This window comes from Nannospalax galili, unplaced genomic scaffold (genome assembly GCF_000622305.1).
Source record: "Nannospalax galili isolate Female #2095 unplaced genomic scaffold, S.galili_v1.0 scaffold100, whole genome shotgun sequence".
In the NCBI taxonomy this organism is placed as follows: Eukaryota; Metazoa; Chordata; class Mammalia; order Rodentia; family Spalacidae; genus Nannospalax; species Nannospalax galili.
In genome coordinates, this window is record NW_008352891.1 from 11,907,639 (window position 1) to 11,924,794 (window position 17,156).

Consider the following 17,156-nt stretch of genomic DNA (forward strand, 5'->3'; position numbering starts at 1 on the left):
GACTACAGATTCTCAGCCTCTCCAGTGTGGTGCAGCCATTGTTGGACTACTCGGACTCTATCCTGTGAGCTAAGCTGATAAATCTTTATACATATTCATTCTACTGGTTCTGTTTCTTTGGAGAACCCTGACTAATACAAAGGGGATGCACCCAAAGCCACTAGTTTTGTGGGATGGACAGCAAGGCTCCAAAGGAGATGTCCCACCAGCAGCAGAAGTGTTCAGAGAATTCTCACCAACATGACAGTGTCATAAAAGAAGCACAGGAAGAACTTGCCAACAGGGAATGAGGAAAAGGAAACCAGGAGAAATGCCAACCTGAAACTAGAGTCATGGAAACAGCAGAATCCTGAGAGGACTCCATGAGACAGATGGTAGGATGGATACAGGAAAGGGACAAACTCCTCTGTGGAAGATAAGACTCAGCAACTCCCTTCAAGGAAAATGGGGGAAAAAAGAAACAAGATATATAAAGGAAAACTAAGAAATGGGAGGAGATGTGCCAACATCCAGATTACAAGAACCTAAAACCTTGGTTAGAGCAGGAAAAGAAAAAAATGTATCAAAGTGATAAAGACTAATTTCAGGATTGTAGAGGGAAGTTTGGGATTGAAAGAGTTCAGAGATGCTCAAGAGAAAAATGGAGGAAAATCTCATCTCTAGGCCCCTCAGTGTGATGCTGAGGACACACAGAAGGGTTCCAAAAGACTCTTCCAAGGATGCAGGCAGCACAGAGCAGCTCAACTGGTACTGGAGAACTGTGAGTGAGATCCTGTATATAAATAATGTGCCTTGCTTCACAAAGCACCAGAAAACATTAGGCCCCTCTGTAGTTGCTCATCTCAGGGAATATGAGGACTAAGAGAAGGAACCATTTGGAAAACTATCTTATACACTGGAAAGCATCAAACAAGTCTCCATTATTGACTGTTATTAATGAACATTATAAATTGGGGGATATAGAACCTAGGGAGATGGCTCAGTGGGTAAAGTGCTTGCCTTGCAAACATAAGGACCTGAGTTCAGGCCCCAGAACCCACATGAAAAGGCCAGGCATGGTGGTATGCACTTGTAATCCCAGCGCTGGAGAGGTGGAGAGAGGTGGATCCCTTGGACTCGCTGACCAGTCAGGCCTACTTAGCAGTTTCAAGCCAGTAAGAGACTCATCACAAAAAACAAGGTAGATGATGCCTAAAGACTGACACCGACATTGATCTCTGGTTTCCACTCTCCATATACACATGCACATACATACATGCACACCTTCACATGCATACACACACAAACACAGGAAAATAATGGTAAATATCTCTTTCTCCAGTCTTTTGCTTTGCCAATAAACATCAATTTGGCCATTTTCTCAAATAAAGGTATAGTTTGCCTTACAGGAATTTTGAAATTTTTATGAGTAACAAGATTTCTTTTTAAGCTCACATAGTAACTAAAACACAAATCTGATTTTCAGCTGAAACCTCAGTTCTCTGGATACTATGATGGGCTGAAAACCTGAGATGTGAACTCAGTCTGTGAATCCCAGTGACTGACTCAGCCTCTTTCCCCACTACAAAGGAACTGAAAAGCAGAGATTAAACACCACGTCTTTGAGCTTGAAGAAACCTAAAATATAGTACGGGAGATTTCAGTCTCTTGAGAACTCTGTTCAGATTCAGATATGCATTAGTACAGGCACTATGGAAAGTAGCAGGAACATGGGTACATCTAAAAACTAGACATAGACACACACCCAGGAAGTCCCTCCCTGCCCCACTGGGGCACTGGGCAGTACATCCCACAGTGATAAGCTGTTTCACCCCAGTCTGTCTATAGCAGCACTGTGGGAGTCAGAAGCACATTCTTCCAGATAAGGTTGGGTTAGCTGTTTCTAATCACCCCCAAGCCCCCAAAACACTGACTGAATGAAACCGGAGAGTGCAAACCATCCCAGTGGAGAAACTCAGGGGAATTCTCAAGTGGTTTGTGACCCTCCTTCCAGCGAGTAATGAAAACATGGGACTGCGAAGCCTGTTCATCCTCAGTTCCCTTCAGCCACTACAAGCATCTTTCCTTTATGGGAAGCTTGCTAGCTCCTTTCCAGAGAGTTCTCCAAAAACTCCCATCTTCCCTGGCAAGGGCCTGGACTAGGATGAGGTCAGAGAGGCCCGTAATGCAAATCTGAGGAGCTGTCCACCCTTGGGCCATCACCCCCAGTCTTGCTCCCTGACTTCCCCCTTTTTACAAGTCTCTTCTGCAGTACATCAGTGCGGACTCTACTTTAGTATATGCTCCCTGTCAGATGGCCCTGCCCTCCACTGTGGTGTCCACTGTGCACCTGTCCTCCAGGAACCAGTGGCCCCCAAAGGGCCCTGACCTGTGTATGCCACAGCTGTATCTCTAGGCCTTGGCACTGTACTCTTTGCATCATCAGCACTCAGCAAATGTCTATGAAAGGCCCATTTCCTAACATCAGCATAGACAGTAACCCCTACAGGGAACAGAGACACCCATACATATTAATGAATATTTTCCCTGAGCTTTATAGATCCATCACACCAAAAGTTCAAACTATTCAATAAATTAATTTTAATACCACTAAGGGCAATTGGCAGATGAATAACCGAAGTCTGAAGCATATTAATACTACCTAAGGAAAGGCAGGTGCAGGTTCCTACTGCCACTCCTCAGACTTGCTGAATGTTAGCCACGGGCTCCATCTGAAGGTCACATGCATCTGTGTAAAAATCTGACACATGCATATCTACACTCTCAAAGCATTCCCTTTTATGCCAAAACTCTGCTCTTTTTCTAAACTCAACCATACAGAACTAATTTTAGCCCAGGAGAAAAAAGAAATGAGTTTATTGGCATAATGCCCTAGTTTTCCTCTTAACATCTCAATTCCCTACTTAATCCTCACAGGCGAGGCATCTCTCCTACTTTCACACCACCATTCTACAGATATCTGGGACAGATCCCACTATGGCCTCTTGCTTCTTCCGTAACTGTGCACGTGTTTTTACCACACAGTGTTCTATTTCCTTAAGGATAGCACATTAATACCTATAACTGCATTCCAAAATCACCTGGACATTTGATTTTTACAGATCTACCTTCTCTGGAATGGGGTCCACCTTGCTAATCCCACTCCGTTGCTGCATATGTCCAACAGTTCCTGTCCTGAGTACAAATAGAGGCATCCATTGCCACTGTTGGTTGCAAATCACTCTTGTGTAATTTACCCCTGGGAGAGAGTTGATGGACTAAAGCCATAGGAACAAACGCTTTTGTTCCTCCACCAGGAGGATGATCTTCACGGTCATAAGGTGTCTTCAGACACTCAGCATCATTTTTTAGTATCTAATTCATTCCTTCTCTGACTTTTGTTATTACTTCTTTGCTCTGATTTTAGTCTTAATTTGTTTGTCTTTTTCTAGTTCCTTAAGGAATAAAGTTACATTGGTTGATGTGGTCCCTTCTCCTTACTGCTGCATTTTTACCACAACAAACTTGCCTCTTCACTCTGCCTTTTCAAACCATCCCATAAGTTCCGTATGCCAGATTTCCATTTTCATTTGTCCCAAGACTCTTTCATAATTGGTTGCGCTTCCTTCCTTGGTCACTGGTTGTTCAGAAGTATGTTGTTCAATTTCTTCATGTCTGTGAATTCTCTATATTTTCTCCTGTAACAGGTTTCTAGCTTCATACCATTATGATCAGAAAGTATATTTGATATGTGTATTAGTCACTTTTCTGTTGCTGTGATAGAAACACTGACCAAAACAACTTATAGAAGAGTTTATTTGAGCTTACGGTTCCAGGGAAATTACAGTCCATCATGGTGGGGAGGCATGGTAGCAGAGGTGGCTGGAGAAGAGGAGCAGAAGCTAAGCTCTACATCTTCCAGCAGGTACAGGAAACAAGAGTGACTGGAGATCCGGCAAGGCTTAAGAACTCTCTAAGCCCACCCCCAGTGACCCACTTCCTCCAGGATAGCCACACCTTCTAAAACCTCCCAAAGCAGCGCCATCATCTGGGGACATAATATCCAAACATTTGAAGCCTATGGGGGACATTTTCATTCAGACCACCACATTCCACCCCCTGGCCCCCACAGGCTCATGATCATATAAAATGAAAAATGCATTTAATCCAACTTTAAAAGTCCCCATAGTCATTATCAGTTTCAATACTATTCAAAAGTCCACAGTCCAAGGTCTATTCTGAGATTCAGGTGAATATCTGAACTGTAAGCCTCTATAAAATCAAAAGACAAATTACATACTTCCAACATACCATGGAACCAAACACACATTACCATTCCAAAATGGAGGAATGGAGGCATAGTACGGAAATACCAGACCAAAACAAGACTGAAAACCAGCAGGGCAAACACCAAATCCAGTAGCTCCACATCCAACTTCTGGGACTTTACTTCCAAAGGGCTTAGATGGCTCAGCCTCTCTAGCTTTTCTGCATGCAACGCATATCTCTCTCTTGTGCTGGTACCACTCCCTGTATGCAGGTCTTCTTGGCAGATGCCTCACAGCTCTGGCATCGTGAACTTCTTGGGGGTCTCCATTGCCAACCAGGCTTCACCTTCACAGCTTCATGCAATGGCCTATCAGGGCCTTCTCTAGGCAGGGGTACACCTGTTTCACGCTGCCTGGCCTCCAAGGCTCTCTGAAACCGTGGAGGAAGAATTGATGACCACTTCACTCTTGCGTCTTTCATGCCTCTAAAGCCAGCACCAGGTGAACAACACTGCCAAGTTTGACTGCAAGTTTGGGATGGACTCCAGCTTGCTTTATCCATTTTAGAAACTTTTCTCTTCAGTGGTCCCTGCAGCATTTTTCTTTCTCAAGCTGGAGGCTTAACTAGGTGTGGTCTTTCCCTGGAGGGATGCTTTCCCTCTTTTAAGTTTGAATCTCTAGGCTCCTCCTTAATCACTTTAATCTCCTTAATCACTTTAATCTCCTTAAGCCAGGGCTCCAACATTTATCTTCCTAGTGCTCTTTTTCAATCCAAACTGTATTTCTTTCTGCCCCATTTGCTCTTTCACTGTAGATCTGCATAATATTCATCATTAATAACCATGCCACCATTTCTACATTAGGCTGTCATGAAATTTCTTCTGCCAAAAAAATCAGTCCATTACTTTTCAACTTAGCCTCAGGCAAGCTTTTTGGTCGAGGGCAGACTCCAGCCAGACTCTTTGCCAAAATATCCCAAGTGCTGCTTCCTTATTTCCCTCTGGAACTACATTGTTTTCAGCACTGCTTTTTTCTAGGTGTTTACTAGAATAGCCTGTTAAGCTCTGCTCACAGCAATCAACTAATTTTCTAGCCCAAGCTTCCAAAGTCTTCCACATTCTTCCAAAACCCCACATGGTCAGGTTATTCACAGTCAACACCCCACTCTTGGTACCAATTACTATATTAGTCACTTTTCTGTTGCTGTGATAGAAACACTGACCAAGACAACTTGGAAGAGTTTATTTGAACTTACAGTTCCAGGGACATTACAGTCCAACATGGCAGGGAGGCATGGTGGCTGAAGGTGGCTGGAGCAGGAGCAGCAGAAGCTAAGCTCTCACATCATCATGCAGGCACAGGAAACAAGAGTGACTGGAGATCCAGCAAGGCTTAAGAATTCTCTAAGCCCACCCCCAGTGACATGCTTCCTCCAGGATAGCCACACCTTCTAAAACCTCCCAAAACAGTGCCATTATCTAGGGACATAATGTCCAAACACTTGGAGCCTATCAGGGACATTTTCATTCAAACCACCACAGTATGATTTTGATATCCTTAAATTTGTTATGAATTGTCTTGTGGCCTCTATCTATCCTGGAGAACACCCCCGTGTGCCCCCTCTCTCACCCACAGTGTTCTGTATTCTACTGGTGGGTCACATGGGCTAGTGGGTGGTTCAGCTCTGATGTATCTTCATTCATTTTCTGCCTGGACAGTCTGACTGTGGTGGAAGGTGACAACTTTAATGTCACCTCCCGTGATGGTTTGAATGAAAATGTCCCCCATAGGCTCCAAGTATTTGGACATTTGGTCTCCAGATGGTGGTGTTGTTTTGGGAGGTTTTAGAAGGTGTGGCCATCCTGGAGGAAGCAGGTCACTGGGGGTGGGCTTAAAGAGTTCTTCAGCCTTGCCAGATCTCCTGTTGCTCGCTTGCTTCCTGTGCTTCCGTGATGATGTGAGAGCTTAGCTTCTGCTGCTCCTGGTCCAGCCACCTCCAGCCACCTCCAGCCACCATGCCTCCCTGCCATGACAGACTGTAATTTCCCTGGAACCGTAAGCTCAAATAAACTCTTCCTTCTACAAATTGCTTTGGTCAGTGTTTCTATCACAGCAACAGAAAAGTGACTAATACATCCTGGTATTTCTATTTACATCTCCCTTTACTTCAGACACCATTTGCTTCATATATCTGCATGCTCATTCCTGTGTTAAGTGCACACATATTTAAAATTATCACCTTTCCCTGATAGGCTGACCCTTTATCAATACATAGCAATATTCTTTGTCTTTATTTTACAATTTCTTTACTTAAACCCTATTTTTTCTTACATAATCATATCTGCCCATGCTTTGTTTGGTTTGGTTTGGGGGGGGGTTGCTTTTGTTTTTTTTCTAGGGTTTGTTGGGGTTTTGGTTTGGTTTGGTTTGGTTTGGTTTGGTTTGGTTTTTTGGCAGGGTCTCATGTGACACAGGCTGGCCTTGAACTCCCTATGTAGTAGCAGAGGTTGGCCTTGAATTCCTGATCCTCCTGCCTCTGCCACCCAAATGCTGGGATTACAGGTGTGTACCACCACACCTAGCTTTCTGAGTGTCTTTTGTGTGAAGTATCTTTCCTCGGCCCTTCACCATTAGTCACCTTAAAGGTAAAGGCCTGGTCACATTCTTGTCACGGCTGCCTGACTTGGCTCCACATCTCACGTTTATTCTAAAAATCCACAATCATGACTTATACAGAGAATATTTATCCATACAAAAATGTACCCAATGACGCAGACATTCGTGAAAGAGCATTCCATCCAAGAGCCCCCTGCTTCCCTCACAACAGTACTGATCTGTACTTACTGACAAGTGTGGCCATTCCTACACATACCTGCCTGAGCCAGCTCTACCACCTGTAGTGGCACAGCTACTCCTCCATTAATTAAATACAACATGCCAAGCACTGAATCAAGCTCTGGACACATATCAAATGTGTAATAAGTAAAATTTCTTGAAAATAGGTAATATTTCTACTTCCAACTTTCCAGAGGAGGGAAAAAGTATTAAGAAGGTCACAAAGGTACAGATGGCAGAAAACAGACTTGACTCTAAAGCCCCAGTCAGGCTGGGACCCCAAGCTGCCTCCTTCAAGTTTATTTGTCCTGTGGAGTCAACTTCCTCACTTATCTGCTAAGTCGCCTACCACAGCATCTCCTTCAACTGCTTCCCACACAAGCAGGGGTTCCTGGGAACAAGGCTCTTTCACTTTTTAATCTTATTTATTATTTTGTATGTGTATGTGTGTGTATGTGTGTGTGTACTCACATGGTAGGGGAGTGCTATGGCACATGTGTAAAGGTCAGACAGCAACTTTATGGAGTCAGTTCTCTCCTTCCATCCTTACAGGGATTCCAGGTATCAAACTCAGATCACCGGGCTTGCATGGCAAGCGCTTTACCTGCTGAGCCTCTGGCCCTAGGCTCTTCCTTGTAATACTGTATTCTCTGCACAGAGCTCATGGCCAGTGCCTAGTGGTTTGTCGAATGGTAAATTAATGAAACTGCCTTAAATTAAAGATGGTACAAAGACTGAGAAAATACTATCTTCTTTGAATTATTAAAATCAGAGCTTGTGATTTAGACCTTGCTGGTCCAGGTAGGAAATTATCACAAAAGACAAAAGCAATTGACTGTCACCCAGTTCTCCCCTCCAGCCCTGAACCCCACATGAGAGCACCTTACTTTCGAACGCCTCCTAGAGGGAAGACTTTTTCTCCAACCATGGCCAGCACACTATTCCAATCTGAGAGGCTGAATTTGGGTATAATGATCTTTATAGGTGGGATAAATAATCTTCCATTTGTGAAAACACTGTAAGAATAAGAAGAAAAAGCATTCAATACTGCCTTAAATTTGAGGGGAAAACACTGTAAACTCAAAAAGCATAGATGTATTCAGAGAAATGTAAAAACAATTTGATGCTCTGATCAACCCCTAATAACACACCAAGCCTTACAGAGCTCTACATTAAGCCATGAAGAATGTCTTCAGGCTGCTGACATAGAGGTAATGTCAGGAAAGTACCATTTTTAATTTATTATTTTATTTTGTTTTTATTTGACAGAGTCTCATGTAGCTCAGGCTAATCTTGAATTTTCTATGCAGTTGAGGATGACCTCAGACTTCTGACCCTCCTATTCTACCTCCTCAGTTTTGAGATAACAGGCATGTACTAGCACTTACAGTTTCTGTGATGCTGGGGATGGAGCATGCTAGGTGGTACTGTACATCTGAGCTACATCCCAGTCCAGAAATTATCTTATAATCCATGGTGCTCAAACGAGTAGGAAAAACTCACAGGAGAGATGACTCAGTGGTTAAGAGTACTGACTGTTCTTGCACAAGACCCAGGTTCAAGTCCCAGCACCCACAAGGTAGCTAACGACCATGCATAACTCCAGTTCCAGGTAATCCAATGCCCTCTTCTGACCACCATGAGCCTTGCATGACACAAGTACACTTACATACATGCAAGCATAACACACACACACAAAATTTTTAAAAATTAATTTTTTAAATGATATGCTTTCTATGATAGGCGAAACAGAAGAAAATCATGTCCGTTTGGAAAAGTAAAGGGGGAATGACATCTGAGAAATGAAGCCATGTCCCTTGTCCCAAAGCCCAGACAGGCACACAGTGGAAATTCAGCATGAGTGTCTGGATTCAACAGGTGACACAGACACCTGGCCTCATGTCCAGTCTTCCCGCAGCAAGGTGACCCCAGTGGGCTTGGTTCCTTAATGCTACATGGCAGGAGGGACACTTAAAAGCTCTTCAAAACTCAACCAAAGTTCCTATTTAATTTACTAGTGTTAATGAGGCTGTGCCACACAAATCACACCTTGGGGATAGCTTCAAAGTCTCATAATTTACATTAAAATAAGGTAAAATAGGCTTGGTGTGGTAGTGTACACTTGTAATTCCAGCACATGGGAGGCTGAGGCAGTGCGATTCTTTGTTCTAGGCCAGTCTGGGATATACAGAAAGACCCTGTCTCAAGAAATGAGTAAAATACAAGGCTTATTTTCTTTTAGTCTGTGCTTTAACAATGTATAAGCTCATTTCTACAATTCTGACTTTCTAAGTCTGCCTAGATTATTTGCTGTTGTTGTGGTTTTATATGGCTTCTTCCTTAAATGACTTAGAATGTGATAAACGTTTCTCAGAGAGAATTTGAATGCTTGTTGAATGTGTTTGTGCCAGTAAACAGAAACCATTTTCTCTGCTAAAACTCCATGGCAAAAGAGACTTGAGGTCAACCCAGGGTTCAGCTTCTTCCTTATTTAAAACACTGCCTCAAGGAGACCATAGAAACATGTGGCCTCTGCAACTCATCTGAACACCAATACTATCACAACAAAGAGTGACAGGATGCTTTCAACAATCTCTTTTCCTAACTGATTTGTCAAAAATCTTTCTAAATGCAGGTTACTAGCAATGATAAAGTATTTTAATACAATTATGTTATAGTTTGCCTACATTTTTAAGATTATGTTTGTGTATGCAGGTGCACGTTGGAGCAGCCAGAGAACAACCTCAGCTGGCCACTGACCACCTTGGTTTTTGAGACAGGGTCGCTCATTGACCTGGAACTCTCTGAATAGGTTAGTCTGGCTAGCCAATGAGCCCTAGGGGTCCACATGACTGGATTATAAGCATGGGCCACCATGGCTGTTTGGTTTTTTTTTAACATGGGTTCTGGGTATCAAACTCAGATACTCATGCTTGCAAGGCAAGTACTTCACCAACTGACCCATCTCCTCAACCCCCTAAATTTTGAAGATTTTAATTTGCATTCCTAACCCTAGTGTTGAGAAATAGGTATATTCAAATACAGCTGGTATAGTTGAACACTAGCAAGGGCTTCCTGAGGGCACTGTGACGACAGAGAGTGATACAACACCCACAGACCCAATACTTCCCTTCCATAAAACCCACTTCACAGAAATGTAAACAGAGATGTTATGTGTGAAGATATTTCTCATACTACAATTATTTATTTAAAAAAAAAAAGACACATTTCTTGGGGCCAGCATCTTTCCTAGGTAAGTTCAGTCATGCCCACTGCACCTTGACGCCCCCAGCCTCTTTCACCCTCCCAGCTCCCCCACCCCTCTCTCCTCCTAGTGTGGGCATTAGCCCATTTCTGCTCTTGGCACCCCAGGCCTCTGGACTGCCTTCTTGGCCCAGAGTCCCCACTGCTTCCTGATTCATTACACCCAGACAAGCCCAATATCTTGGACTAGTCCCTGGGAACCCTTGGGGCCTGTTCCCTCCCCCATCTTGCCTTTGCATGCCTCAGGCAGGCCCTCATCCCTGGCCATCCCAGCACCCAACTTCCTGAGGCCAACATCTTTCCTGGGTAAGTTCAACCATGCCCACTGCACCTCGACTCCCACAACCTCGTTCATCCTCCCAAGCTCCCCAATTTTGTCTCTCCTCTTGGTGTGGGCACTGGCCCATTTCCTCTCTTGGCAGCCAAGACCTCTGGACTGCCCTCTTGGCCCAGACATCCCACTTCTTCCTGATCCTTTGGGCCAGACCAACCCAATTCCTTGGTCTAGTGTCCTGGAGCCCTGGGGTCTGTTCTCTCCCCACCTTGCCTTTGCATACCTGAGACCAGCCTTCATTCCTGGCTGTCCCACCCATAACCTGGATTCCCGAGACCACCCTCCTTCCCTTCTTGCTCTGGAGTCCTGAGACCAGCCCCTTCCCTGAGACTGCCTGAGAATACTGAATCCTACCTAGATATCATCCCAAATTGTACTATGCCTGCTGACTACAGGGATCCAGACCTTAGGGAAAGGCCTGAGAGCGACCCATCTTCATCTGACTTGGGCCTCTTGGAATTCCTGAGCAGTAGGACAAAAACCATCTGGCCCCTCCAATATAAAATGAAAAGAGAGAACCTAAAGCCTAGACCAACCAGCTTTTAATGTCCAACAAGGAAACCACAAAGGCAAATAAGGTTTACCAAAAGAAGCAGACCTAAACTCAGCAAAGGAAGGCTTGAGTCTCACACAAGAATCAGAAACTACAAAAGAAATTCACATGTCAAATCACAGAGAAAAAATAATTACATGAAAAACCCAAATAATATATCCCCACTAAGCACTGACAGTCTTGCAGAGCAGTACAATGAGAACCCCCTAGAGATAACACAGGACACTGAACTCAAATGAACAATTATAAACATGATTTAAAAATTCAGTGAATTTAATGAGCACATAAACAAACAAATCAAAGAACTGAAAGAAGATAGGGATAAACTTCTGAATGAATTCAGAAAAGAGTTAGAAATATTGAAGACTACTCAGGCTAAATGAAGAAGGAAGTGAAATAGTCAGCAAGCCAATTAGAAATGACAGGAGAAAGCCTCACCAATAGGATGAATGAAATGGAAAACAGAATATCAAGACTGGAAGAAATCACAAGAATGGAACATACAGGAATTGTGTGACACCATAAAAAGACCAAACTTGTGCATCATAGGCAAAGGGGAAGGAAAAGAATCTCAGGATAATAATACGGACCAGATCTTCAACAGGATTATAAAAGAAAATTTCCCAAGGTTAATGAAAGACATGCCCATACAAATACAAGAAGCATATAGAACACCAAATAAACAGGACCAGAAAAGAAACGCTCCATGGCACATCATAGTAAAAACACTACACAAACAAAACAAAGAGACAATACTGAAAGCTGCAAAAGAGAAACAAGTCACATATAAAGGAAAACCATCAGGATTATGACTGATATGCCAGTGCAAACTATGGAAGCCAGAAGAACTTGGACCAAAGTATTCCCAGTTCTAAATGACCACAGATACCAACCAAGATTACTTTACCCAGCCAAAATGTCTATTATAGTCTAAGGGAAAATAAAAATCTTCCATGATATAAACAGGGTGAAAGAACTCATCTCCACAAAGCCAGCCCTTCAGAGAGTTCTTGAAGCAATACAAAGAGCTGACGAAAGGAACAACTATATCCAAGGGGTAACAGAAAGAAATTTAATGAAGGTATGACTGGAAATGCACAGTTACACCAAGAATCCGAACAGAAATCAAAATGACAGGATTCAATACACATCTTTCATTAATAACTTTAAATATCAATGGACTGAACTCCCCAGTCAAAAGACACAGAGTAGTTGAATGAATTAAGAAAGAAAAATCACCTTTTTCTTGTGTGCAAGAAACTCATCTCACTTTCAAGGACAGGCACTACCATAAGGTGAAAAGATGGAAAAAAATATACCAAACGAATGGTACTAAGAAAAAAGCAGGCACTGCAATTCTAATATCTGACAAAATAGACTTCAAAATAAAACTAATCAGAAGAGATAAGGAGAGTCACTTCATTCTGATCAAAGTAACAATTGATCAAGAAGATAATATATTCACCAAACTTTGGTGTGCCCAACTTCATAAAAACTGTACTTCAGGACTTTAAGACTCAGATTAATCCCAACTCATTAAGAGTAGGGGACTTCGATACCTCACTGTCTCCATTAGATAGATCAACAGGGCAGAGAGTTCACAGAGAGACATCTAAATTAAACAATACCATATATCAAATGGACCTAACAGACATCTACCAAGCATTCCACCCAAGCACCAGAGAACATACTTTCTATTCAGTGCCCCATGGAACCTTCTCCAAAATCAACCACATGCTGGAGCACAAAACAATCAACAAATAGGAAAAGATTGAAATAATTCCATGCATTCTATCACACCACAATATAATAATCCTTAATATCAACACTGGAAGAAACCCTAGTAACTACATGAACACATGGAGATTAAGCAGCACACTCCTGAATTACGAATGGGTCAAAGAAGAAATTAAGAAAGAAAGAAAAGTATTCCTGGAACTAAATGAAAAGGACAATACAACACAACAAAACCTCTGGGACACACTGAAAGCGGTCCTTAGAGGGAAGTTTATAGCTGTAAGTGCCTTCATTAAAAAATCAGAAAGAGCACAAATAAGTGACTTAACATTGCAACTCAAGATACTTGAAAAGCAACAACAAATGAAACCCAAACCCAGAAGACAAGAAGAAATAACAAAAACCAGGGCAGAAATTAATGAAATAGAAACAAAGAAAACAATATAAAGAATCAACGAATCCAAGAGCTGGTTCTTTGAAAAGATAAACAACACTGACAGACCACTAGCCCAGTTAACCAAAAGAAAAAAAGAGCACCTCCAAATCAACAAAATCATAGCTGAAAGGGGAAACATCACAACAGACAACAAAAAGAAGAAGAACATTATAAGGGAATACTTTAAAAAACCTATATGCTACTAAATTTGAAAACCTAGAAGAAATGGATGGGTATCTAAAAGCATGGAAATCACCAAAACTAAACCAGAAGAGATCAACAGCTTAAACAGACCCATAACACAAAAAGAAATTGAAACAGTAATACAAAACCTCCCGACTAAAAAAAGCCCAGGACCAGATGGATTTACAGAAGAATTCTATCAGACATTTAAAGAAGATCTACATCCAATGCTACTTAATTTATTCAGAAAGATAGAAATGGAAAGAGAACTCCCAAATTCCTTCTATGAAGCCAGCATCACTCTCAAACCAAAGCCAGGTAAAGATACAACCAAAAAAGAAAATTATAGACCCATATCTTTAATGGGCATAGGTGTGAAAATTCTCAACAAAATACTTGCAAACCACATACAGACACACATCACAAAGATCATCCACCATGATCAAGTCATCTTTATTCCAGAGATGCAGGGATGGTTCAATATACATAAGTCAATAAACGTTATAAATCATATAAATGGACTCAAAGACAAGAACCACATACTCATCTCAATAGGTGCAGAGAAGGCCTTTGACAAAATTCAACATGCATTTATGTTCAAAGTCCTAGAGGGAATTGGACTGGAGGGAACATACCTCAACATAAGTAAAGCCATATATAACAAACCCACAGCCAACATCATTCTAAATGGAGAAAAACTGGAAGCATTCCCATTGAAATTAGGAACCAGGCAAGGATGTCCACTATCTCCACTCCTTTTTAACATAGTGCTTTGAACTCTTGAAAGAGCAATAAGACTAGAAAAGAACATAAAAGGAGTAACAATTGGAAAAGAAGAGATCAAATTATCCCTTTTTGCAGGCAATATGATATTATATCTAAGAGACACCAAAAATTCTACCAGAAAACTCCTAGAAATGATCAACACTTTCAGTAAAGTGGCAGGTTATTAAATTGATCTACAAAATCTGTAACCTTTGTATATACCAATAAAAAGCAATCAGAGTAAGAGTACATGGAAACACTCCCTTTCACAATAGCTTCAAAAAAACAATAAAATATCTCAGAATAAATATAACCATAAAGATCTCTACAATGAAAATTTTAAATCTTTAAAGAAAGAAATTGAGGAAGACACAAGAAGATGGAAGGACCTCCCATGCTCATGGATTGGAAGAATTAATATTGTGAAAATGGTCATCCTATCAAAAGCCATTTATAGATTCAATGCAATGCCAATCAAAATCCCCATGACATTCTTCACAGAATTTTAAAAAATCCTAAGATTTATATGGAAGCATAAAAGATCTCTGATACCCAAAGCATCCCTGAGCACTAAAAGCAATGCTGGGGGATTACTATACCAGATTTTAAACTGTATTACAGAGCTATAGTCATAAAAACAACATGCTACTGGCACAAAAATAGACCCATAGATCAATGGAACAAAACTGAAGACCCAAATATGAGTACATGCAATTTCAGTCACCTGAAACTTAGCAAAGGGGCCAAGAATATTTACTAGAGGAAAGACAGCATATTCAACAAATGGTTCTGGCAAAACTAGGTCTCCACCTGTAGAAGAATGAAACTAACCCCTATCATTCACCTTTGTACAAAAGTCAATTCCAAATGTATCAAAGACCTCAATGTGAAGCCTGAAACTCTGAAACTATTAGAAGAAAACATTGACAATAAACTACAAGATATAACTGTAGGAAAGGATTTTCTAAGCCGGGTGTCAATTGCTCAGGAAATAAAGTCAAGAATCAACAAACGGGACCTCATTAAACTAAAAAGTTTCTGTACATTAAAAGAAGCAACCAAGGAAGTGAGGAGGAAACCCACAGAATGGGAGAAAATCTTCCCCAGCGACAGAAATTAACATCCAGAATATATAAAGAGCTCAAAAAACAAAGAATCAAGAAAAGATGTAACCTAATTGAAAGAGATATTTAAGAAGCATCTTAAAAGGTATTCAGCATCATTAGTAATTAGGAAAATACAAATTAAAACCACTTTAAGATTTCATCTTACCCCAGTCAGACTGGCTAAGATCAAGAGAACAAATGATACCAAATGTTGGAGAGGATGTGGGGAAAAGGGAACACTCATCCACTGCTGGTGGGGCTGCAAACTGGTTCAACCCCTATGAAAGCAGTGTGGAGAACTCTTAAAAAACTACAAATGAACCTACCATTTGACCCAGTTATATCACTTCTTGGCATATACCCAAAGAACTCATCCTATTGCAGAGACATCCATGTTTGTTGCTGCTCTTTTCACAATTGCTAAGAGATGGAAGCAACCTAAGTGTACCTCATCTGATGAGTAGACAATGAAAATGTGGTTCATTTATACAACGTAGTTTTATTTAGCAGTAAAGAAAGATGAGATCATGAAATTTGCAGGTAAATGGATGGAACTAGAAACTGTTATACTAAGTGAAGTAACACAGATTCAGAAAAAATAAGAAAAGAAAAAAATGACATGTTTTACCTCATATGTGGATCCTAGCACCAAAACCTGATAAGTGAGTATGTATCCAGACATAATAACTACAGGAACCAGGATAATGAAAAGGAACGAGGGAGGTAAAGGAAAAGAAAGAACCTGAAAGAGAAGAACAGTAGGAAACAGGAGTTAATAAGGGAGATATGGATAAAAATGGGGTTATTTTAGGAGAAGGGGGGAGGTAAAGTTATACAAGGAACTTGGGGGATAAAGGGAAAGAAGGAGCTCAAGACAGGTGGGACCATCAAGAAGGGTATTATTAAGGGAGAAATGGGGAAAATTGGGGTACTTTAAATGGGGAAATCATGGTGGAGGGGTTAGACAATGCAGGAGATAAGTAATGCCTAGCTAGTTTTAAAAAAAATCAGAGGGAACCATATTAATCAAACAACCTACTGACAAATTATATATACAACTAGCTCAAGGAATATAATATATCTCTAGGCAAGGTTTATCTGAGAACATTTGGTCATTGCTGAAATTTTACCTAGATGGCACATGGTAATTAAAAGAACTAGACTGGTGGAACTAACCTTCTTGGATGTTTAACAGTCATACTTTAAGACCTATACTAATTTGGTCAGAGGGATATAAAGGACAGTTCTTGCTCCTTGCCCTCCTAGGTCGACTAAGTTCCAGGGGACTGTGAGCATCTCTCAAAATGTCCGGTAACTGTGGTGAGCCACCTGTCCTCTTGATCAAGGAGGCTATCGAGACCCCACCAGATAGACTTCATTCAGTGTCCAATCTACAAAGAGAAGGGTCAAAACAGAGGAAACATTTCCTCCCTGCTTCCAAGTGAAACCAGTCACGATTGAGCAGGAGCTTTGACTTATCTTCAGACAGATGGAAAGGAGCCAGGGGCTCCTCCCAAACCTATGTGACCCCTGAGGAACAGATCCTCAAACAACCTTAAGAATAAAAATAAATTGGTTTATTTGAGCCATCTGTATGGTCTTAAATACTCAAAAGGAAAGTATAACCAAAGATTAAAGTGATCAATATAATTCTTTAAGAGTCCATGTGTATAGCTAAAAGCTGCATAACAAGAAA

The 17,156-nt window shown here is 41.3% G+C and overlaps 1 protein-coding gene across 1 annotated transcript in view; it reads right to left on the reverse strand.

The window, feature by feature from the left end:
* Positions 1 to 17,156, reverse strand: part of Dcdc2c (doublecortin domain containing 2C) — a 65,775-nt gene that overhangs the window by 16,808 nt on the left and 31,811 nt on the right. Inside the window, exon 4 of the mRNA XM_008850194.1 lies at positions 7,970 to 8,098. Coding sequence (XP_008848416.1) covers positions 7,970 to 8,098 — 129 coding nt within the window. The remainder of the gene's footprint in view (positions 1 to 7,969; positions 8,099 to 17,156) is intronic.